The 25,547-nt window shown below is 39.2% G+C and overlaps 1 protein-coding gene across 4 annotated transcripts in view; it reads right to left on the bottom strand.

The window, feature by feature from the left end:
- Positions 1 to 25,547, bottom strand: part of FAM172A (family with sequence similarity 172 member A) — a 405,744-nt gene that overhangs the window by 107,613 nt on the left and 272,584 nt on the right. For all 4 annotated transcript variants that reach the window (XM_019532373.1, XM_019532374.1, XM_019532375.1 and 1 more), the window contains 2 exons: positions 12,048 to 12,164; positions 8,275 to 8,359 (listed from right to left, as the gene is read on the bottom strand). In XM_019532373.1, the coding sequence (XP_019387918.1) occupies positions 8,275 to 8,359; positions 12,048 to 12,164 (202 nt within the window). The remainder of the gene's footprint in view (positions 1 to 8,274; positions 8,360 to 12,047; positions 12,165 to 25,547) is intronic.

Raw genomic sequence — 25,547 nt, forward strand, 5'->3', positions numbered from 1 at the left:
TGGATGCTTATCTTGCTGGGATCCTATGACCCCATCTGACTTCCTGCCCTTTGGGCAGGGGGCTGGACTCGATGATCTCCCGAGGTCCCTTCCAGCCCTAATGTCTATGAAATCTATGAAATCCCATACCAATTTCCTATTAAATATATTTGCTCACACAAAAAATACTGCTCAAGAAATACTGAAACAGTAACATCCTTACCACATCAATTTTGACTGCCATTAATATTTTCAACCAGAAACCTTACCTGACAATATATGTCAGCAAAGGTGGCATATATGACTGAAAGACTTCAAACATTTAGGAACCAGTGTAACATAAGGCCATAATAGCAACCTTAATTGTGAGTATGCCTGCATTTATGAGTTAATGTCATTAATGTCATACCTACTTTAAAAATGTGATTATGCAGATAAGTATAGGTGTATATCCAGTTTGGCAAAACATTGCAAAGTTTAAGTTTGTACTAAAAAAAACAACTTTAATTTCAAGAGATACAAGAACATAAAGCTAGAGAATGTAAAGAGGTTTACAGTGAGCACTAATTTTTGTAATTTTAATTTCCATGAAAGACTACTGAATACAGAAATAACCTTTTAGCAAAATAGATACACAGTCTGGTTTAATATTCCTTTATGGTAAAATGTACACAGCTTTTTAAAAAAAAATATTAAGGCTGCTGAATATTTAACACTTGTCACGAACTACGAGCATCAACACACAGAACTGAGTACAGAAATCCTGCTATCCTTCCTCAGTGTGTTAAAACTTTTAAAAGCATAAAGTCAGAAGCAGTGGTAAACTGAGAGGCACTATGGGGATGAGTTAGGTATCTTCTTAATCAGCTTAAGGTAGCTTATGATTGCTATAGCCTTTCTATTATGAGGAAGATTTTGAAACGTTTAAAAGCTGTCCGTCTAGTCTGCTGTAATTAAAGCTAAGGAAAAACAGAGAAAATGTATATGTCTGTCCTCTAATTATTTTGGAAGGCTGGAGCTACTGTAGGTTGTATATGCTGTAATGAGCTCTGAGAGTGTACTCTCTTACACTCATGCAGAGCACATTTGACTTCACTGGTGTTTGTTGCTATCTTGGGGCTTTATTATGTAAATGAAGATTTGAACTATAAGAAAAAATAGGTAAAATTCAGCCAGTTGGGGATAGAAGTGTAGGGACAGAGTAAGTGTGATAGGTGAAATTGTAGCCCCATTGAAAACAACAGGAGATTTGCAACAAACTTCAGTGGAAGCAGGCAAATGGTTCTGCATGTGTGTAGAATATGACAGCAACAAAGGATGTCAGCTATATGGCTTGTGTAGTACAGAAAGGATGTCTGTGCCAGTTCTGTGTTGACACAGGTGATATCATTCATGTGAGTAAGCCAAGGTGTTTAGTAGATTAAATGGTCAAATATAATCTTACTTAAATACCGTGAATGGGCAACAGCTACTACTCCATCACTTAGTAAGGAGTAAAGATCCCACTGGGCCATTCTAATCTTGGTAGGAGGGAACCAGGATTGGACAAGCTGGTACACAACCTTATGCTTATATATGCTTATATTATGCCGTATAGTGGTACCCACTCTTTGCCTTATGATGATATTATGCTATATGGGTGCCTTTTTAGAACTATTGTCCTGTTCTCTAGACTCTTTAATTTGCTTTTAGGAAGTTTTTAGTAATTATAGTTGCAAAGAAAATCTTGAACAAGTGAATAATGTGCACTGAGGCCAGAGTGTTCTGAAGCAATAGTTCTGAGTGAACAGTTCCATTCAATTCAACGAGGTGTTTGGTGGCCCGTAATGATACCCAGGGATCCTGGTTTTCCATTTCTCATGGAAAAATGGAAAAAAATGTGGATTTCTCCTTTTGACTGAGAATATGCGGATTTTTCATTTTAACAGAGAAATACATGGATTTTCCACTTTAGCAAAGAGCTCTCTGCAGGTTGGCAGTGTTCCAGCCTACAAGGGGCTGGAGGAAGTAGGAAGAGGCTAGTCAGGCAGGGGGCAACAACTCCATGTGTGCACTCATGCACATGGCCACCAAGCAACCTGGAGAGCAGCCCTCCATGGGTAAGTTTGGCAGGGGAAAGGGGATTGAGGCTCTCATAGGGAGCGAGGGAGGGAGGGAAGGAGCTGGGCAAGGCTGGGGGTGGGGCTACTGCCCAGCTCAGGATTGGAATACATGGCTACAGGGCCCAGGTGGCGAGTGGGATGGGTCCACAGGCGGCTTGCCTGAAGGTGAGGGAGGGAGGGGATGGATGACAAGAATACCCAACTATCTGTGGGGGTACATTTCTCACAAGACAACCACCCTCTCTCCAATCTCCCAGTACTAATCCTCAAAGGAAATTTAGAAAACACATTTCGCAGAAGCCTATGAGCTTCACGTCATCAACCTACTGGCTACAAAATATCATGGACTAAATACAGACATTGAATTTATGGCACATTATAGTGCTTCCTCAGCCTGAAGAACGGTGTTTGTACCTAAAAGCTTTCAAAGAAGAATTTTTCCAATTATTTTAGTTGGCCTAATAAAAGATATCAGATTTACCCAAAGAACTTTGTGTGTCCAGATTTCCCTGGAACTGTTAGAATGTAACAGCAGATGTGTGGTTTGCCTTTTAAAATGAATCCAAATGTACCTGTGCTCATATCCTAAGTAATTAATTCAGGAACTGATGCTGAGGATCCCAAAAGCCATAATATGGTACCTGTATCATTAACAATAATACCAGTGAATTACCAGAACATTTTAAAAAGATGAATATCACCTAGGAACCCAGAATACTGATTGAGAACTAAAGTATAGTATCTATAAGGCTTGAAAGATAGATACAGATATACATATAGATATAGGTATAGATATTATACTTTACTGTATACGCGTGCGCGCACACACACACACACATATATAATGTATCTATATACTTTAGTACACACACACACACACACACACACACACTTTAGTTAAGTGACTGCTAACTGAGGTAAATAAAACACTTATAAAGACTAAACTAGATGTTGCCACAGGCTGAGCACTACAGCTGTGTTAAATTTTGGCAGCTGTTTCATTTTGGAGGTGTTTTACCACCTGAAACACCGAATCCGAAATGAAATGGAAAGCTCCAAAACATCTCCAAAACAAAATGAAATCATCCAAAACACTTCAGAAATGTTTCAGAAGTTTTGGAATGTTTTGGAGGCGCCCCCCAGGAACAGTTCGACACAGTCCCACAGCCCTCCCTCCTTTTAAAGTATTGGGAGGCTGGGGCTGGGTGGGGGGATGGGGCTGGGCAGGACAGCCATGGGGACTTCTCCTGTGGATCCCCCTGCTGGGGCAGAGGCAGGCACAGCTGGAGAAGCCAAAGAGAGAAGCCCCCATGGCTGCCCTGCCTGGCCCCATCCCCTGCCCAGCCCCAGTCTCCTGGCACTAAAAAAAGAAAGAAAAAAAAGCTTTACACTCACTGGCTGTAGCAGCAGCAATCAGGGCCTTTGAGGGCTCATGGCAGAGCCCCTGTGTAGTGTGGGGCAGCAGGGATTGCCACCCCCGCCCCACTTTATACCCGCGCAGCAGCTCTCCCATCATGTGGGTGCAGCGTGGCTCGGCAGGGCACCACGCAGTGTCTGAGAGCTGTCAGCCAGAGCCTGGCACCGTTCAGCCCCAGCAGCCACACTGCATGCAGTACCCTGCTGAGCTGTGCTGCACCTGTGGGTAGCTGCCATGTGGGTGTCAGGTGGGGGGTGATCCCCACTGCCCTGCACTGCACGGGGTGGGGTTCTGATATGAACCCTCAGAGGCCCTGATCACTGTTGCTGCAGCCTGTGAGTGTGGGGCTTTTTTTTTTTTTTTTAAAGTGCTGAGCAGCTGGGGCCAAGCAGGGTACGGGGCTAGGCAGGACAGCCATGGGGGCTTCTTCCATGGCTCCTCCCATCCGGGGAGAGCCAGGCACAGCTGGAGGAGCTGCGGGAGAACCTGCAGCCACCCGGCTGTGTCTGCCTCTCCCCAGCTGATCCAAATCTCTGAATCAGTGCCGAAACAGCGTCAAAACTCCGAAACAGATTCGGCTGAATCGAAACGGAACAGTGATCTGAAACACCAAAACAAATCACTGTCCTCTGAAATGGCCAAATTCGAAACTGAAATGAAACACAGCCCTACTGAACACTAGGCTGACCACTAGAGTGAAATAACACTCTGTCCCTGAACATAATATGCATAATGAAGGGAGATTCTGAGTGGTTACCAAAAGTGGTCAGACTTCAGAGAAGTAGTAGCTATGTTTTCCAAAGCTGCAGATTCCTAAGGTTTATATAAGATTATGGGGCTTTATGAGGACAATCAACTACCTCAGCCTCCTCACAAATACCTTGATGGGATGACTTTCTGAATAATCTGGGGATGCAGCTGCACTGATAGTTGTGCAAATGCGATTCACAAGATAAATCCAGAAATTGCAAATAGGAATCCACCACGTTAAAAACATTCTGACCTGTTGTGGGCTTTCTGAGTTCCTTCTAACAGAAAAAAAGCTATTATTTTTCTATAGTCAAAAAAACCAGTGAAAACTAAGACTTGGCCTTTTCTAAGGGGTGCCTGAAATCGAATGAAGAGTGACTGGAGTCTAAAAATGTTAAGCACCACTGTTCTAGGGTCTCACTACAACTTGGATGAGGGAATGAGTATCATATTTATCCCTAACATGTTGCTTCCAAGCTTCCAAAACCTAAAATCTGTTTGGTCTTTTTGGGTTTCTACACCAAATTACAAGTTCATATCTACTTCATTGACCAGCAGAAATTCTAAATCTTTTCTGTACCTACTGCTTCGTAAATCCCGTTCTCATTTTGTATTTCCTTCATTGGGTATCTGTTTGTTTCCTTGTGCCCATGTCACATAGTGGTTGTCTCCCTTCAAGAAAAGTGGATCAGATCTCCTGAGACAGGTCAGGTGTTTCTCAGCTGAGGGTGGGTCAGCACGTAGGCCTTAAACGGTGGGGAACTCCTGGTTGAGAGACTGAGGGGTTTCTGCTGGGAAGAGCTGGGAAGGACTACTGAAATGGACTAGAGTGGTTGTTCGGCAAACAGTCTAGAAGAACCACAGGACTGGCAGGAAACTGAGGAAACTCTGTCAATATACAGTGGTTGGGACTTTTGGGGACTATGTGTACTGTGTGGAATAAATGGACTGTATGTTGTGATATGTTTTAAAGACTATTTACAGTGCCTGTAATAATATCGACTACAGGTAGGGGCAATACTAGGTTTATGAAAGCATTCTTGAAAGGCTGAGGAATGGATACATATGCAATATCATATTTTTAGGTTGTGAAAGAGCATTTAAATAGAGAAGCAGAATATCATAAATTGATTCTCACATTTTAACTTTCCTGACTTTAATACTTAGCAGCAAGAATATATCCTTTGTTCTTATTTCTATGTAAAAAAATATGAGCAGAAATAAAAATATTATAGAAAATGTTTTAATTTCACCAATGTTCTAATAAAAAATGCTGCAAAAATACTTTCTAGATGCTCATCTTTGTTTTTTTCAGTTTGATGATGACAAATTCTTTCCTATTTTCCTTTGTAAAGTAGAATTAGATATATTAACTCAACAAACCAAAGACTATGACGTAAGATGAACTGAGAACCACTCATAAACAATTAGAACCTGCCCATGAATCTTGATATGCAAGTGCAGTTGGAAATCAGACCCTGAGTTTTAAAGCTAATACATGAAGTTTCATCAAAAGGTAATGGTATGGTTCACTTAACCTGGAATTTACTTATCAGTATTGATGTAAGTGAAAAAAGAGGTGATCTAAGCAGAAAGGAGAGGTGAATTCTCAGAGAAGGATTTCTTTTCAAAAAATCTCTTACAGATTAGGTTAAAACACTGTCCTTTATTTAAATACAAAGGACAATGCTGCCAATTCATTACTGTGGATTACTTCAGTACTGCAATTTTCAGAAAAGGACTGAAATCAAATTTATCACCTTGTATAGAAATGTTCCAACATATAGTAACATTTAATAAATCAATATGAATAGTTTTGATGCAAATTAACATTAATATTTATATATACATTTCCAGTAGTGATTGCTCCCTTTTTTTTTCCTTTGAAAAAATCTTAAGAAGTCTACATAAGAAACAGAATAAATGTAGTGAATAGGAACAAAAACATATGATGAAACTGAGAATTTAGGAACAGTTGCAAAACGTCGAAATTATTTATAGCTCAGGTTATATTCTAGAGAATAAACTGGTAGTTCACTGGCCAAAATCATTACAATATTTTCTAAAACCTCATGAATAAACTGGTAGTTCACTAGCCAAAATCATTACGATGTTTTCTAAAACCTCATATAATGTTAATGCTTACAACATTAAGTACACCCTACAGATAATTATTGGGTGAAATCCTGGCCCCATTTAAGTTAATGGTAGTTTTGCCAATGACTTAAATGAAGACAGGATTTCACCAATTGTAACATCAAAATTATACTCAACAAGGTCTCTTTCTCCTTTGGAATAATGTGAAGTTAAAATTAATGCTGGGTTCTTAACTCATACTACTGTTAAAGAGTATCAGTCCTTATTCTGAATATGCTGACATTTGATTTTTTAAATCAAAGACTTTATATTAATATAGATATAAAGAAACAGAACAAAGGCTGAATTAGAAATCTTTCAGCATTTTAAGTGTATGCTATTTTTTATTCAAACACTTGTTAGTTATCTGCTTAACCAAAATGACTCCTCAAAAATCAAATAATTTTCTTTACGATGTACTCCTACATTGTACATAACATTCTACTACATGTATAATGGTAGCATTACATGTACAATGGTAAGAGAATTAAAACTAAACTTAAAGTTAGCTAAAATTACTATTACTACACAGCATTTAATTTTAAGGCTCAATAACTTATATTTAGAAAAACAGAAAGTTTGGTTTATGAAACTAGTTAAGTGGAAGCAACATTTTTATTTTTCCAACCACAGAACAGCAATAATGAAAACACAGTGAAGATCATTTTTACAGAGCTGACAGTGTTTTAGGCCCTGATCCTATAGCTAGATCTACCTGTGCTCTAATGCAAATCTGTTCAGAGGACTGCTGTAACAAACTCTCAAATACAATACAAATCACTTCATACAAGCCCTAACAAAATATTGTGACATTAACTAAATTTTGATTACAAGGTCAGGACTTGCTTATGACTTCAAATGCATAGTCAGATATTACACTTTCAGCTAACAAAGTGAACAGTTCTGCTTCCTGCGGTGTAACATCTGAGAACATCACAGTCTTCACATTAACATGAATATAATAGGTAGTATATGTTACTTAATTGGATGTAGCATAAGTTGTTTTTATATTCTGCAGAAATCCTGTAATTTCTGGAAAGCTGATACTAAAAAATTATGGTTCAGTAACAGTATTTCAGACTATTTTTTTTGGAAATCATTACGTGGTGTTATAATGAATTAACTAAAGACTTCACCAACATAGAAGAAAATAGATACTGAATTTGTGGCTTACATTTTAATGATTTGCATTGTTGTATAGTCTATATATATATTAATCAAAGCTTTAGAGTGAATCTTTTTTCATTCCAATGTTACTTTTCCTCTTGGTTTATTATCAAGCTGGGTGTTTGCTGAGGAATTTAGGCTAAATTCCTAGCTTTCACAATCTATGTCATTACTTTTCTTAAGCTCCCAGTTATAACAACTCATAAATTAATTAAACCCAAAGAGAAAAGGCCTTTAAAACATGAGCCAGTAATAAACAACAGAATATCATTCCTAGACAAAGTTAAAATAAATTGTAAAAAATTTTAAAAGTTAGCTGCTTGGGATACCGACAAACAAAAAATTATAGTGAGTTGAGAGAGAGTGGGGAATTACTGTGCATCAGCTGCTCCATGGTAACCATATGCCCATACTTACCCTGTGACAGGTGAAAGAAAACCCCATTGACTAACCCTATTTCACTATGGGAAACTTACCTTACTGTGATGTAATATAGGCAGAGATAGGTTACCACAGAACAAGTGACATGTTGCAAGTAACCCCCTCCTTTTAACTTTTAACTTGTTCACTCATCTCTACAAATATTGTTGGACTTATTTGGCCAAAGCAAAATGTTATTTTAAAAATAAGTGATACAATTGTTACATTTAAGTAATGAAATTGCTCAGTCATTGGCACTTGTAACTACATATGTATACTCACACTATAAAGAATTACACATACCTGCAGAGACACGTGGGCAGTCTGGCAACATGGATTCTACGGATGTATCTAGTGGTTCTGAACTAGACACCCAGTTGCAACAGTTCTGTAATATAAGACAGACAAGTTTCTAGTGAACCAAGAGCCTAAAGCAAGAATAAATCTAGACTTCACAGATTAGGCTATGATTCATCAAGGTACTTAAACATGCCTAAACATAAGCAGTTTATGCCCATGCTTAATTCAAATGCTTATATACTTAGCTGAAACAGTGCTTTAGTTTCACATTAACAAGTAAGTAAAACAATAAGATCCTAATTCAGTAAAATGCTTAAACCTATTTTTAACTTAAAAGTGCTTAAGTGCTGTTTTAAACAGGAATGGATTTAAGTGTTTCAGTGCTTTGATGAACTGGAGCTTAAAATATTCTACTGCGTAATTCCAGTTAATTTCTAAGTAACCATTTAATAATTATTTATGACAGATATAAATAATCTCCCCTCTTGCTCGTATTAAGAGGTCATCATTTTCTGGATGTGATGATGCAACTTATTGTTGAGAGAATGTCTGTGGAGTTACAAAGCAATATCTGTAACTGAATGCAATATAATTTGCAGATGAATATTGAAATAACTGCCAATTCAAATAAACTGAACTAGTACAGACACTTTAAAATGTAAATATCCCATTTTGTGAATATATATTCAATACATATAAAAGTTTACCTTTCATTTTTAAATATTTGATTAGAAAGAATTTATTACTACAACTTTTAAACATTTTCTCCTTACTAGTATCTGGTTCAGAGAAAATTCTTTATTAAAATATTAAATAAGTATTATTAGGACACATATGTCTAAACAGACCAAGACTGTTGCATTAAGGATTAACTTACAAACAATGTGTTTTTATAGGCCCGTATGTGGAAATACAGCCACAAATTCCTTGTAGCTTCAAAGTTATAAATCCCTTTCTGAGTTTTTGCTTTTTGAAAAATCTGATTAACTTCTCTTAAAAAAAATACAAAACGAAACAAAAACAATCTTTCCTGGAAGGAGCCAATGAATTTCCAGACAGATTTCTAAAAAATCATCCCATCAATCATGTTTGCTAAAATGGTTGATTGCTATTCTGGTAAACAAGCATGTATTGTGTATTTTTAAATGCTTGCTGCCCTAGTTGTGCACCATGGAATCCGTCCTCACTGTGGAAAGATCCTTGACTGGTAGATCAAGTGTCTTATTGTATTTCCTTAATTCATTCTGTCTGGAAGAAGATGTCAGCTGTGTTGCAGCGAGAAGAAAATTTCAAAGGCTTCAGTCCCCACCAATAAAGGCCGAGGAATGGCTTTTGAATAGATTTGTCAAGGCAACCCTACTGTTCTGGGACCAGGGAGAGCAGAAACAACATAAAGGAAGGGTTGCTGTATGAGATTAGAAAGTGAAGTTCACAAAGCATGGCAGATTTTTGTAAGAAACAGTAGATCAATGAAACTATTGAACTGTGTGGAAAAAAACATGAAAACAAACACACTATCCAGTAATGTTATCTTTTTTAGTCAAAATGGTTAAAATGGTAGTATTTCTGTGTTTCACAAAGCCTTTAAGGTTTAAAATGAATATACATTTCATAATTTGCATGCCTGATTTTAATTAACAGCTGAAAGTAAAACGGTAAATGTAAGTTGGTAGAAATGATAAAAAAAGTAGAATTTTCATTAGGTATTACATTCATTTTAAATTCGTAAAATTAATATTAACTACTGATAGAATACTACATGAGAGAGCTAGAGATAATAAAGAAGATTAGCACACAATTAACCAGCTTTTATACAGAGGGTGACACTTGCCTGTAAGAAATAAGTATTCTTGAAAGCAGTGTTAAGATATGTAAATCGATGGTTTGTTTTATCATTCATCACAGCTGCTAATAAATTCAAAAATCATAACTCTTATAGGTACTATAAATAGGCCACAAGTGATACAGGATAGATAGCTTCAGTGTAGAATGATTTTTTGAACAATTCATTCTTTCAATGACAGCATTTAGCATTACACAGACAGTGATCAGGTGTGTATTTTAATTATTATTCATTCTACCAGTAGCTGTAATCCTGATTAAAATAAGAGATATGCAGGTGAAATGTTAGTCTTAACATCACTCACCTACACTTCACATATGTAAAAGTACTTCTTATAGGAGATTTTGAATGTTAAATTAAGTTATGACACTCCATCCACATTTTAGGCCATTAATCATTTAACTTGTTCTTTAAGATCTACTTTCTGTAAATGAAATTAAACGTAATGCACTTGTCTCATTCAGACTAAATGTTTAAAGAAAAATGGACTTGTCAGACTCAAATTATAGGATTTAAAATGCCCATTTTAACCATGTAACAAATATGTTAAGGGTTTTAGTTCCCCTAAAGAAATGGGGATTTTTCTGACAGGACCTGCAGGGGTTCCCATTCTTAATATTTTTAACATTTAAGTCAGAGCTGTCAACCTGCATCCCAGGTGATTCTCTATTCCCATCAGTCATGGCCTATAAAACTGTAAGGTTAAGTCAGGAACAGTCAGTCTATAAACAAGGTTTCACTAAATCCATATAAAAACTCATATAAAAACTCATTCTTAACAAGAAAAAAGATAATTTCGTCTATATTACCAACATACCCTTTTTGTTTTAAATTTCAAAATAGGACTAGATAAACACAGAAAACATTCCAAATGACACAGGTATGGCCTTTATTTGACCAGGAAAACAGATTCACAACAAGAGTTTAGTTGATCTCACATTACAAATTCTCTCTCTTTTTTAATCTTAGCAATCCCATACTTAAATCTTCAAATGAATAATGAATGCAATTCATTATACTTCCCCTGAAGAAAGAAAGTGCTTGTTGGCCATAAACCAATATCAGATTAATCTCAGATCAACTAGTAGTTTCTATAGTACAGCAGTAATAAAAATACTTTACCCTTTCACCAGGCAATCTCTAAATAAGTTAGAAAGAATTACATCTCATAATACCTGTATGAAATAGAAAAATATACATCAGTTTTAGAGATCAGTAAACTGAGGCATAAGGAGGTTATGGAACTGGCCCAACATCACAAAGCAAGCAAAAACAGAATCCAGGGGCATTTGTACATGTGCTCCAGGAGTGTGTGTGTTGGGGGGGACTTTAATTAGAGCGGCTCTGAAAGCCACTCTAATTGAAGTGCACAGAGTGTCTCGTGTATCAGTGTCTCTGTGCTGAAAAGTGGCAGTGGGGGTATTTTAATTAAAGCTCATTGAACAAGCTTTAGTTAAAGCGCCCTGCCACCATTTTTCAGCATGGGGATGCTGATACATGAGATGCTGGAGTTTGCTGGAGTGCAGTAATTACCATGCTCCAGATTAACTGAATCTGATCTGAGGCACTGTAATTATAGCATGTCGAAGGAGCCTTGCTGCACATGTATAGGCACCCGAGGAGTCCTGAGTGCTTCCCTGATCTCTGCTCCAGTATCAGATAATCTTTTTAAAATGATGATATCTGTCTATGCACTGCTGCAGAGTTGAAAAGAAAAGGATGTTGATTTTGTACTTGTTTTGACTGGTGACTTTGGAATTAAAAAATGTTTGTAATTTAAATTATTTCAGAAGCAGGTGGAGGGATACTGCACAGTTTAGTAGTATTCTTTCTGGTAGCTTAAACAAATGGAAGAGATCAGTTGATAAAGAAAAGTTCAGAGAGTCATTCATAATAGTGTATGCCCCTCTTAAACTCTTAAAACCATTCTCACCTCTCGCATCCATTCTCGAACAGTTTTGCCAGCTTCTTGATGCCACACATTGTGAACAGAGTCTGTCAACGCCACAGCAGTTACCTTATTCTTTACTTCTGCTTCTCGTTGAATCATCTGTTAAAAAAAAAAATGTTGCCTTTAAGTTCTTTTTTTCCCAATTGAATGGTGCCTGCTTAGAGATAATGATCTTAAATTAATAAAAAAAGGCTAATATAAGTTCAATACTTGACTTCACTTTTTTAAAGTTTATACAAATCCTAACAGTTTCGGAAATAGAAAAAGACTCAATATTTTTTATAAAAGAAATAATACTAACTTTTAACTGACTGAACTATTCAGTCTTATTATTTTCCATGTGGTTTGACAATTCTAGGATTAAAGGTATCATAGTGAAAAAATGGAAGATTCCCTGAGGACACCTTTTACAAGTTTCTTCAAGTTCCTATTTCTGTGCTTCAGGGAAGCTGGTACCCGTGGCTCACTGTAAGCTACTCATGACTATCATCTACTAATTTTCAGTAGATTGCTGTAGTTTTTCTGATGTACAATATTACTTTGACTTGTATGTATTTTTTTTTCTTTTTCTATCCAATTTAGCTACCCCACACTTCCACTATGGAATTCTTTGTGGTTTCTCTCTCACCCAACTAACCCTAGAGTTTATAAATATTATTTTGATTTCTAATATACTATGTTGTTAAAACAATACCATAGCGTATCTAGATAATATTATTTCTAAACCAATTAAATGCCTGCTGCAATAATTTGAATGAATGGGCAAAGATGCTATAGAATATAACACTAGTCTGCAAGGTAAAAGGGAATGAAAAGGAGCAATTTGATATCAAAGAGAGACAAAAGGTTTTAATCTCCTGACACGAGTGACCCTAATTTGTAACACAGGATCAAAGAAAGTGTAATGAATTACAGTTATAGAACCAATATTTCACTAATATCTTCACCATTGTATATGTGGCACCAAACTGTTTTCCCAACTTCCTCTCATGTAAGTGGGTATATGTGGACAATTTCTCTGTGTAAAGGCTAGCCATTCTTTGTTAGTGCTCTAGGATCTATTTTTCAACATAATAGAATATGACTCTGAAAGGAAAAAGAGACCTTTATGATGGAACTATGAATGACTTTTCAGATCATAAATACAGAGATAAGCACTGTAATCCATACTTCAGAAGTAATATTTGTCGACATCTTGTACAAATTGAATCTCTTGATTTCCTTGAAAAACCATGCAAACACGTCCTTCATACTAAATGGTGTTACCTTTAATTCACAGCAAATACTGTCTCAGCAATATTTCCACATTTTTTATTATTTTATCTTATATTTTCTATTTATGAATATTTTAACATTACCTTAATCAAAATAATATATAGACTATATGAACAATGTTCACCATCACTGCTAATTCTGTGTGTATGCATACATCTCCATACCAGATCAGATAAATGATCTGTCTGGCTCTGGGATCTTGCTTCTGGTAGTCCCAGTACTAGATAATTCAGAGAGAAGTCTATGAAACCTCAGACAATCAAGTAAAGAAGAGGAAAATGTTTCTTTCTGAACCAACTGAAAAGAGAAAAAGTACTCTAGGATGGAAATCTGGTACAGGCTTAATCAGTACCTGAAGAAAAGGATTTAAAACCTTCTCTGTTAGAAAGACATGAGTGTTGCTTGAGACTTTCTCTGGGCAACTGAAAGGAGCAGTAGGGATTTTGTTAATGCTAGGCTAAGATCCCAGATGTATGTAAGGAAGGTAGAATTTCATATTTAAAAACAAAAATTTTAGCCAACTCAGGAAGAAAACCTAAAATACAATGCTAACTTACTTCAAGCTCTGATAAATGCCTTTTGTCTCTGGACAAAATAGTAAACAGCACATCAAATGGTTTTGGTCTCTATCAGATTCATAAGAGAACACTGTCAGCAACCAACAGTCCTCAGTGGTCCACAACTTATGAATTTTCACAACCATCATGACTGTTGTACCACTGGAATGCATAAAAAGCAGTAATTGGTTGACAGTTTTAACCTGCAACCAAAAGGTCAGAAAAGACATCACAGAGGAGTGAAGTGGTAGCAGATTAAGCAGAATTTGGGTTAATAAGTCAGACTTGGAAAGGCTGACTGAAAATTTCTTGGGCTAGGGACAGAAGTTACACAGTTTAAGTGATCAGAAATTGGTTGATACCTGTAACTGAACAGAAATTCAGTGCACATAAACCAGTTTCAAAATGGCTGAAACTAGTTTACGATAATCCTGGTTGAATGTAGTATCAGACTTTAGGTCAAACCGGTTTATAAAACTTCTGTCCCAGACCCCTTCATGGTTTAAGTTAAATCAGAGTCTCCCAGCATGCTTTCCAGCCCTGGGCTGGATTATGCTGTCTGCTCCAGAGAGCAGGGCTGGCCCCACCCCTCTGTTCCCTAGTTGGAACAGTGAGGGCTGGCTTACTGGCCCCACCAGGCAAACCCCAGCTAGGGTCTGGGGTCAGGGAAGGGGGTTAAACTCACCTTCACCCAAGTACAAAGCTGCCCTGCCCTGCTGGCTTACTTAGTGCTGGTTGTGCCTGTGTACTATAAATCCCAGAGGCACCTGAAAGCAGGAAGAGGAAGTGATGAGCAACCATGCAGGGTCCTGCTGCTGCGATTGTGGACTGAAAACTCCAGAGACCTCGGGGCAGCAGGAAGAGGAAGCAAACACACAACCCATGCTGGCTATGTACCAGACAGCCATGCTCTAGCCCCCTCCCCCAGTTTCTGGCTTGAGCCACTGCAGGCAAGTGGCTGCATTTTCTGAATCACAAGTGAATGTCTGTTCATTTGCTTATTGATTCAATACAATCAGCTTAGACTAACTTGCAAAGATTGAATCAATTCAGCCTTGGGCTTTTTGTTTGTACTTAGCTCTGGTTGTTATCAGCAGACTCATACATACTGGCAGCACCATGTCCCACTATTCAAGTGATCAGTCACATCCACTGCTCCAAGTTGAAAAACTGGTTTGCTATGGATGGTTGTCCTGTCTTTGTTTGGGTGGTCTATTCAAATGCGTTTAAAATTAAATTTCTCCTGTCTTCTCTGGTATATTTAATTATCCTACAAGGGAAAAAGGTATTTGAGAAAGCAACCAAGTCCCACATTCAATATGGTGATGGCAGCTTGATACAGCTACACACTGTTGTTGAAAAGCAGTTCACAAGCTATACAGGTTCCTCAAAGCATTGCAAATACCAACTAAAAAAGAGTTTTCATTGATAGTAATCTATTACACTGTCTAAATCAGTCATTCTCAACCTTTTTAGCCGCAAGGAACCCCTCCAAAACTTTTGTGAATTCTGTGGTACCACAGTTGAAAATCACTGAGCTAGATCTAAACTCAGAAAAGATACAGAAAGGGACCGTGAGGCCAAAAAAGTGAAGAATTACTGATATAGCTAATGCCACTTTATGGTGGTGGTACAGGACCTTATCCTGCACTGCCCTGCTCTTTCCACTGTTTTCCCCCTCACCACCCCTAGTCTGTATATCAGGAGGCAAGGGCAGCCCCTGCCACTAAGGCTGCTCCTGCAGGGTCTCACATGCTAGTGACTGGGGCATGGCTGCCAGCCCCAGAAATGTGGAAGGTGTGGAGTGGACAAGCCAAGGTGCAAAACATGAAGATGTAAAGGGACGTTTGCTGTTAGCAGTGCAGTAGCAGCACAGGGGCAGCTTGGGGGCTGGAAAGGCTGGGAGAAGACAACAGCAGTGGCAGTCTCTAGAGAGGCAGCTGTAGGCACTGTTGGAGTATCTGGGGCAGGTAGAGGGTGCTGGATGGAGAAGGAGAGCATTTACCCCCCTACACAGGGGATGGGTGGTATGGTACCCTTAATGGGATCTTGCCGCACCCTAGGGTGCTGCATCACCCTGGTTGAGAATCCCTATACTAGAAGGTTCAGGGTGGGATGGGAAGGAAATAAGAGATCCTGTTAATACTAGGATGAGGTCCTAAGAGGGCAGAGACTCTAAAAGTAGGACAAAGGTATGCAGAAATTCGTCAAAGAATGTAGCCTGAGGTGGGCAAATATTTGGGCTGGAGGGTCACTTAATGAGTTTTGTTGAGCTGTTAAGGGCAACACACATGCAATGACATATATGCAGTGACACACACACACATACGTTTCCCCACAGCTCTCCCTGCACCCCTCCAAGACATTTATGAAGATGACCTTCATGAAAGTCTGAAGGGGATTTAAATGGTCTCTCCAATGGTCTGGAGGCATCTATTATCAGAGCCCTGATAGGTACAGGTGTACAGAAAGGTATTTTGTTGTGCACCTGAAGAGGGTTTTTTTCCTATCAATTTAACAAGGGCAGCATGACCAACTCTGACCATTTGGTGCCTGTTAGGCAGATTTCAATCAGCCTTCATGTACTATAGGTGAAGTCTGGCAAACTATCATGTAGGTGCATGAAACCATAGGTCTCAGACTTCTGAGGTGTGCTTTTAGCAGTGTCTTTGGGTAAACGTGAAGTTGGTTGATGAGGTTCACTATGTTTTACAATTTTTTTCATGGAAGATGAGCTCTCACTGACATGGAATCTAATATGGATGAGAAGGATAAAAGGATATGGATAAAAAAATTGGAAGGCAAAGAACTAGGTGTGTTTAGCATGGAGAAAAGGTGACATGATAACAGTTTTCAAATATCTGAATGGCTGCTATAAAGACAGGGGAGGACAACTGTTCTTCCCTGCTGCATAGGGCAGGATATGAAACAATGGCTTCAGACTGCAGTGAAGTAGATTTAGATTAGATACCAAGAATTCTTTTACTGTTAGAACAGCGAGGCAGTGAAACAGACTGCCCAGGGAACTTGTGGAATCTCTTTCATTGGAGGAAACTTGTGAAATCTCTTTCAATTAATTGGATAAGCATTGTATAGGGATAATTTATGCATAGCATTCCTTTTTTCAGGCAGGGAGTTGGACCAGATGACTCCTAAGGTCTTTTCTAACCCTATGATTTCATGATTCTATGGAACACAGCAACTTTATGCTTTAAATGGCAGTACGTATGGGGTTTTCCCTGCTGACTGCACGGTCCCAGTTGGCAAAGAACCTGTGACACTTAAATAGAGTTGGTCACTTGCTGGACATCCCAAATTAACTCATCAACAGAGTATATATAGGACTGAATCTCTTGTCTCTTTAAAGGAGCTTCAGGAACTGCTGAGTGCTTGGTTAATGCTCTTGGTGTTGCGGGAAAAATCAAAGGGTAAGACTCTGTACTAATAGTGAGATGTATTTACTAAGAATGTGAGTTATTTCCTGTGAGTAGGATATATATTGTTGAGGTGTCAAAGATTTGGAACAAGATGCTAACCCCTTCCTTTGGAAAGGGAAAACAATGTGAATAAAACCTGGGCCCCTGAATTTAATTTGCACTTTTTGCCCTGCTCCAAAATAAGGACAGAGTTCCTCTCCTAAAGATTATCTTGTGGAGAAGAGAGGCAAAGGAAAGGCAAAAAGGGGTTCCTGACAATCTCCTGGGCATCCTGGTTTGGGCTAATCTTGGTCCAGGCTCTCCCAGAAAATGAAAGGTATTTGCCATGTGAGTAGGAGAGAGGATAAAGACTTTGCAAAGTTTCTGCCAGACTCTTAATCATGACAAAGACTTCAGGTGAGAAGTGAAACAAATATGTCCAGTGCACTGTAGCCAAGGAAGAGGCAGTAGGTCCTCTGTATTGTAATGTTTTTAATTTGTTGGCTGTACCTTCTGTAGGTTATAATAATACAGATCAGAGGGATGCTGCCTGAAGAGGCTTGCTTTCTTGTTGGGGCTACAGTATCCAAGCCCAAGGAGTGTGAACAGCCTGTAGGCCTCATCTGTCTTTGAGTTGAAAAGGTTCATGTCCCCAAGTGAACAGTTTAGTTATTCCTGATGACTGGAGTCAGGAGGGTCTTCTCACATAAACCGATATGGCCAGGGTGCATACAGGGAACTACTCTCTAGCATGATGGATGTAAGCAATCTTCCTTGTGCTCCTGCAGGAGCCTTTCCATAAACACAAAAAATTTATCAAGGACAAATAGCCCAATTGCAAAATAGTAATGCAGATTTGGAGACTAGCAGTAGAATGGACTACTGCTGAATATACCCAGACTTTTAAGAGACTTTTGCTTTGGAATTGCTTTAGGAAGCTTTTGATGCTTTACTCTTTCTCAACTAGGGCCAGGTATCCTGGCACCAGTTATACTTGCAGCCCCGGTGAGGAACCTGGCATTTTTCATCCATGCTCTTCATGCTCAAGTCTGCCACAAAGCCTTTCCAGGATTTAATAATCCACTCTTAATAGACAGTGGCTAGGGACAGACGTTCATAAAACCTGAGTCTGAATTGATTAATCTTTGCAGGTTAGTCTAACCTGGCTAGGCTAATCCAGTTTCTAACATCACAGACAACCCCTCTGGACTGAAGAAATGCAAGCACATGCCTGCAGTGGCTCAGGCTAGATGCCCTTCTCTTCCACTATGCTGAGCTGGGGGTGGGGAGGGGGGCATGGCCAGGCCCCAGCAAGGTGCTCTGATTAGGAAGAGGTTCTCCCCCCCACCGCCATTGATAACAGAGCATTGAGTTACACAGAAGAGAGTTACACAGGGAGTTGTTAGCATTTATCAGCCCATCAGCCAAACAGCCTCTCTCATTAGTTCAAGCTCTTCTTAAACAACTTTTTCCAAGGAAGGAATGGAGGGACATTACCAGCTATGCGGTGATTAGCTCAAAAAACGCCCTAAGCCAACACTGTCCTGTCTGTCTTTGTCCCCTCTCCAACCATAGCCAGCATATGGTATTCTGAGAGATGTCTGTGTAAGGCAGAGGGGAGGGGGAAATCCCTGCTTGAGGAGGGAGTGGGGTGGGGTGGGGTGGGGGGGGAAGCAGGAGAAAGCCAGGCAGATGCTGCTGTACCTGCAGTCTCTGCCAAAGCAGAGGGGAGGAGCCCTGCTGGGTTGGAGCAGAGCATAGCCCCGCCCAAAGCTGCAAAGTATCTGGGATGCTGGAAGACTGATTTAACTTGGACCAGGAAGGGGTCTGGGACAGAAGTTTTATAAACCGGTTTCACCTAAATCAGTTAAGTCTGATACTACATTCAACCAGGTTTATCTCGAATGGGTTTCAGCCATTTTCAAACTGGTTTATGTGCACTGAACATCTATTTCTATTATAGGTTTAAACCAGGTTCTGATCACTTAACGTCAGTGTATGTATAATGTCTGTCCCTAGCCAGTGAGTCTACAAGTAATGGAAGGCCAACTGTTTAGCAGTCTCTTGCACTACCTATAGCAGGATGTCAAGGGCTTTATCCAACTTTAAAAAGAAATCAGTAAGTCGAAACTTGGCCATACTATTTAAGTTGTTTCTAACACTAAAGCATGGGCATTTAGGGAGAAAAATCAGGAAGGCCAAATCATAAATCAAAAAATGTTTGGCAAGGGACACAAAAGGCAACAAAAAGCATTCTATAAGTATGTAAGAAGTCAGAGGAAGACCAAGAAAAGAGAAGGTCCTTTACTGAATGTGAAAGAGAATGTAATAATGAACGATGTGGAGAAAGTTGAGATACTTGAGACTTGATGGAAAAAAAGTATTAAAGAAATGTCTGAGGTAACTGTAGAGCCATTGGCTATTAGTTTTAAGAACTCATGGAGGCCAGGTGAAGTACTAAAAAACTGGAAAAGGTACTGTCCTTTTCTTAAGATTATTTCCCATCTGTAAAAATATGAACAAGAAGATCCAGGGAATTATAATCCACTGTTTAACCTCAGTACCTGTATAGATTCTGGAACATATCATCATAGAATCTATTTCTAAGCATCTAGCGGGTAACACAGTGTGATCAGGAAAAAGCAAAATTAGTTTGTCAGGAGCACATCATACTTAACAAATCTGATTTCCTTCTATGACAAGGTAGATGTCATAACTAGTATTTAAATGGAGGGGGATGGGCAGTGATAGGGAGCAGTAGATGTAATATAAACTTTAGCAAGGTTTTCAACACAGTCTCCCCTGACATTTTCATGCAGTCCAGATGAAACAGTTTTACAGCGGTTGTATAACTGGTTGGATCATTATGTTCAAACAGTAGATTAATGCTATATGCTTCTGATCAATGGTGAAAGAACAGGTTAGGGACTATTTAGAAAAACTGACTTGTACAAGTCCATGGGGCCAGACACGATGAGCCCAAGGATGCTGAGGGAGTTGGCCAAAGTGACTGCAGAGCTCCTGGTCATTATCTTTGAAAACTCATGGTGATTGGGAGACATCCTGGATGACTGGAAAAGGGCAAATATGGTGCCCATCTTTAGGAAAGGGAAGAAGGAGGATCTAGGGAACTACAGACCAGTCAGGCTCACCTCAGTCCTTGGAAAAAATCATAGAGCAGGTCCTCAAGGAATTAATTTCAAAGCACTTAGAGAAGAAGGTGATTAGTAACAGTCAGCATGGATTCATCAAAAGCAAATCATGTCTGACCAACCTCATTGCCTTTTATGATGAGATAACTGGCTCTGTGGATGTGGGAAGAACAGTGGACATGATACACCTTGACTTTACCAAGAATATAGCTGTGTTGGTCTAAGGACATAGACAGACAAAGTTCTCTGGGTAAATCTGACATCTTTTAGTAGACCAACTCATATAGAAAAGAAGCCAGAGGCTGGTATGCATGCAAGAAAGCCAGTCAGTGAAAATGTAAATTGATAAGTCAGTGGGTGAGAGACTGGGGGGGTGGGGGAGAGGGGAGCGGGAAGGAGACCAGGGAGCGGAAGGTGGGGGAATGAATGTAGCTGATAAATAGTGGAGAGGTACCTGGGGAGTCACATGTTAGGCAGGTTGCATGCATACCAGCCTCTGGTTTCTTTACTATTCATTCCATCCAGGAAGAGCTCACACCAACTGAAGATGTTTCCTCAGCCTGACAAAGGGTATTTATACCTGAAAGTTTGCAAAGAAAATTTTTTTCAGCTGTCTGAGTTGGTCTAATGAAAGAGATCTAATTTACTCAAAGAACCTTTTCTTGACTTTAGCAAGGCTTTTGATACAGTCTCCTAAAACATTCTCACAAGCAAGCTAAGGAAATGCAGGCTGGATGAATGGACTATAAGGTGGCTAGAAAACTGGTTGGATTATTGGCTTTAGATGGTACTGATCAATGGCTTGATGTCTAATTGGCAGCCAGTATCAACTGGAGTGCCCCAGGGGTCAGTCCTAGAGCTGGTTTTGTTCAATATCTTCAGCAAGGACCTGGAAGATGGGATGGAGAGCACCCTCAGCAAGTTTGCAAATAACACCCAGCTGGGGGAATAGTAGATATGCTGGAGGGTAAGGCTAGGATTCTGAGACCTCAGCAAATTGGAGGATTGGACTAAAGGAAATCTCATGAGGTTCCATAAGGAGAAGTGCAAAGTCCTGCACTTAGAATGGAACAATGCCATGCATCAGTACAGGCTGGGGACCAAATGGCTAAGCAGCAGCAGCGGTTCTGCAGAAAAGAACCTGGGGGGTTACAGTGGACAATAAGTGAGGCAACAGTGTGCCCTTACTGCAAAGAAGGCTAACAGCATACTGGCCTGCATTAGTAGGAGCATTGTGAGCAGATCAAGGAAAATGATTCTTCCCGTTTTTGGCCCTGGTGAGGCAACATCTGGAATATTTTGTCCAGTTTTGCCCTCTCCCCGCTACAGAAAGGATGTAGACAAATTGGAGAGGGTCCAGCAGAGGGCAACAGAAATGGTTAGGTGGCTGGGGCACATGAGTTATGAGGAGAGGCTGAGGGAACAGGGCTTATTTAGTCTTGAGAAAAGAAGACTAAGGAGGCATTTAATAGCAGCCGTCACCTACCTGAAGGGTGGTTACAAAGATGGTGGACCTAGACTGTTCTCCATGGTGGCAGATGACAGAACAAGGGGCAATGGTCTCAGGTTGCAGCAAGGGAAGTTTAGGATAGATATTAGGAGGAACTTTCTCACAAGGAGGGTAGTAAAGCACTGGAATAGGTTGCCCAGACAGGATGTAGAATCTCCATCCTTGCAGGTTTTTAAGACCCAGCTGGACAAAATCTTGTCTGGGATGAACTAGTTAGGGATGGTCCTGCTTTGAGAAAGGGATTGGACTAGATGACCTCCTGAAGTCCTTTCCAACCCTAATTTTCTATGATTCTTCTTTTTCAGTCACTGAAAACTGCTATTGGCTGGTAGTATTTAAACTTCTGATTTAAACTCTTAAGGCATGCGTTCTTTGAGCAAATGTCTTCTACTGTCAGAATAAGGAAGTGTACCCTAAATGGAGCAATACAAAAAAATCCATGAAGTACATTGTCTGGCAATACTTGCACAAGGGTGGACAGATGTACTGAGGGAAGAATAAAAAATTAGGATAACAGCATCTCAACCAGGGAATAGAATCAGAGGGAACAGCCATACTGATTATTAATAATGAAATACATGAAGCAGCAAAGAAGACTGGAAATAGGAAAGTATTTGCTTTGCTAATTGACAAGGTCAGCAATATGAAAGCAGCAAGGGACATCAGGATGGCAAATATCTGCAAATTTCTTCAACAGGGTGCAATTCCCATGGTTTGAACCTGCTTCCTAATGATTTCATGAAGTTGGGCACACTAGAAAATAGCTATAAAAACAAAAGGACTTACAAAATATGCAAAATTTCCACTATTAAAAATTCAGTCTTTAAAAAGAAACAATAAGAAAATCACGGTAGGGATAAAATGGTAACAGTGAAACTTCCCAACAAAACAGGATGGGGAAATGTGACAATTGCATCTGAAGGTGTATTAAACAAAGAAGTTCTAGATGAAACACTGAAGCTTTTGAAGGGGTAAGTGACACTATGTTCATTGAAGGTATCTTTTATGATCCTTTTCAGAACATTTGGAAAGTTCTGCAGACAAGTATGTCTGCAAGTGCTGTACCTGAATCAGATAGCCACTTTCGTTAGACACTTTTTCAACTTATAGCCAAGAGAAACTCAAGTGGTTTTGAGAAGTGCATCTCCACTCACAAGTCAGGAAGAAGGAAAAATTAAAGTCTTTGTACATGGGAAGAGGTTTGCTACTATTCAACACATGCTGCTGCAAACTGATTAGATGCATGGTTTAAAAGTGGTAATGTTTGCAATGGCAGCATTGTTACAACATTTGACTGGATTCCTAATAAACAATGCACTTCGATCTAGATGCTTGAGAAGAGTACAGCCTCTTGAGATATCTGAGTCAGGACTACAATCCTATTGTCAAACATGCTGGTCCTAGAAAATGGTAGTATGGGCTTTGTAAAACACAGCTGATGACTCATTCTTGTCTGCTGCTTTTTTGTGAAAGAAACTGGTTGGTGATTAGAAATACATAAACAAAAATATTAAAAAACAGGCTAATGTGAAAGAGTCAATCGGCTTGTTTAATTTGTGCAAATCTTCAGCTTAATGAAGTATATAAATATCATAACAAAAGTTCAGAATCAGAATCTGTGGCTCTTCAGAGAAAAAGAAATCATAAAAGAAAAGCCTGAAATATGATAACATTTCTAAGATTCTGTAAGTGACTACACTGCTTAAGTTATACTACCCTTGTTTATAATGGGATGACTAATTCTGCCTACAATTATGACATTTACTATATATAATCAGTATAAGTCATAACTGTAGACAGAACTAGTCATCCCATTATTTAACAAGGATAATATAATGTAGTTTATATAGGGGTGGGGGAGGAGAGAGTAATATATATGACATTTACTATATAATGTGTACATATGTTGATACCACATTATTAGAGTCAGGTGTTTACTATAACATTTGGAAATATATCCCATTTACTGTTGGTCTTTAATAATGTACTGTTTTAACGACATTATAAGTAATATATGACTGGTAAACATGTAATAAGTATGCGCAGAGATATTATTTTTCAAGTTTTTCTTGAAGGGAGGGTAGTAAAACCCTGGAACAGGTTACTCAGAGAGGTGGTGGAAGCTCCATCCTTGAAGGTTTTCAAAACCCGGCTATACAAAGCTTTAGCTGGGATGATCTAGTGGGGGATGGTTCTGCTTTAAGCACAGCGTTGGACTAGATGACCCCGTGAGGTCCCTCTCAACCCTAACTTTCTATGATTCTCTGAAAACAAAGGTTATGCATTACCTGTATTATAACACTAGCTATTTATTTAATATTTCTGTTTAGTTAAAAACAAATAATATTTAGTGACTAAGAAGGATAATATACAACTAAGACTCCTCCAAAAATCTTGCATTTCTGTGCACTCTGTTTTTGTTATCAGCTTACATAGCTTTCTAGATCATTGTCATGTCTACTTTTACCTTGGTGCATATCAGCCATCAAAGAGTCTTATGAGTCAACTAATATATGGACTTGTTGTTGATTCCACTTATACGAGTAACCTTAACATTCTTTTCTAGGACAGCAACACAGCCTCTCTTCCCAAGTGCTAGCTCACTATAGAGCAGCTGCTTGGGCATTTGCCTATCATCCATCTGTACTACATGTTCAGCCTAAGGCAGCTGAGCCTTCACTATTAATGCTTCAGTGGTCATGCAGTCATGCACACTGAAAAACCTCAACATTTCATGCCAATTAATCCAAAAGAAGAGATGCAGGAATCTTTGGTGCAGTGTCTTTAGCTGCTGCATGTGCCTTCTGCAAACTGTCCAACGTGCCCATCCATACAGAAGGACCATTAGTACTTCTGCCCAGTAGACTTGATGGTCTATTGACTTGACACGTTCTTAATGAACATTTCAAAGATCACATACTAGCTTGTGGTACAAGAGCTCATCAATACTGGCATGATTATTTAGGATTCTTCTGAAATTCAGAAATGATGGGCAGTCCTCATCTGCCTACGGTTATGGAAAGCTTAACATATGGATGGGTTTTTTTTAGGAGCAGACAGGTGATCTTGGGTTTGTCAAGTTTATGGCTAGCCTGAAGATAGATGCAGTAGCAACAAATGGTTCACGAAGAGCGGAAGATCAGGAGTTTCTGTTTGTTTTGTCTGGTCAGCACTAAAGTCTGCTAATAGTGCAGAGACATTGAGCAGGCTCCCAACGTTGTAAAGAACACATTCTGGTGTATATTTTGATGTGACCACCCACCCTGTGCAATACACCTACACAGAATATCTTAAAATGATTGGTCCAAGAACAAATACATTCCTGCTTCTCTTCATTAGTGGTCCAGAGACAATCTAGTTAATCTTGGCTTAGCCATAAATACCTTCAGGGAACTGTCCAATAAGCACTATTAGGAACTGTTCATGGTAGCCATGCCAAGCTTCTCTATGAGGCTTCATATACCAGGTCAAGCAACTAGGTTGGACACTTCAGTGGTCTCAGTAAAGGTCAAGTAGATATTTTGCTCCCAACACTTTTTCTAGATTTTTAATCCTTGCAGTCAGTGTAAATC

This window comes from Crocodylus porosus, unplaced genomic scaffold, assembly GCF_001723895.1.
Source record: "Crocodylus porosus isolate Cpor-Errol unplaced genomic scaffold, CroPor_comp1, whole genome shotgun sequence".
Lineage (NCBI taxonomy): Eukaryota > Metazoa > Chordata > Crocodylia > Crocodylidae > Crocodylus > Crocodylus porosus.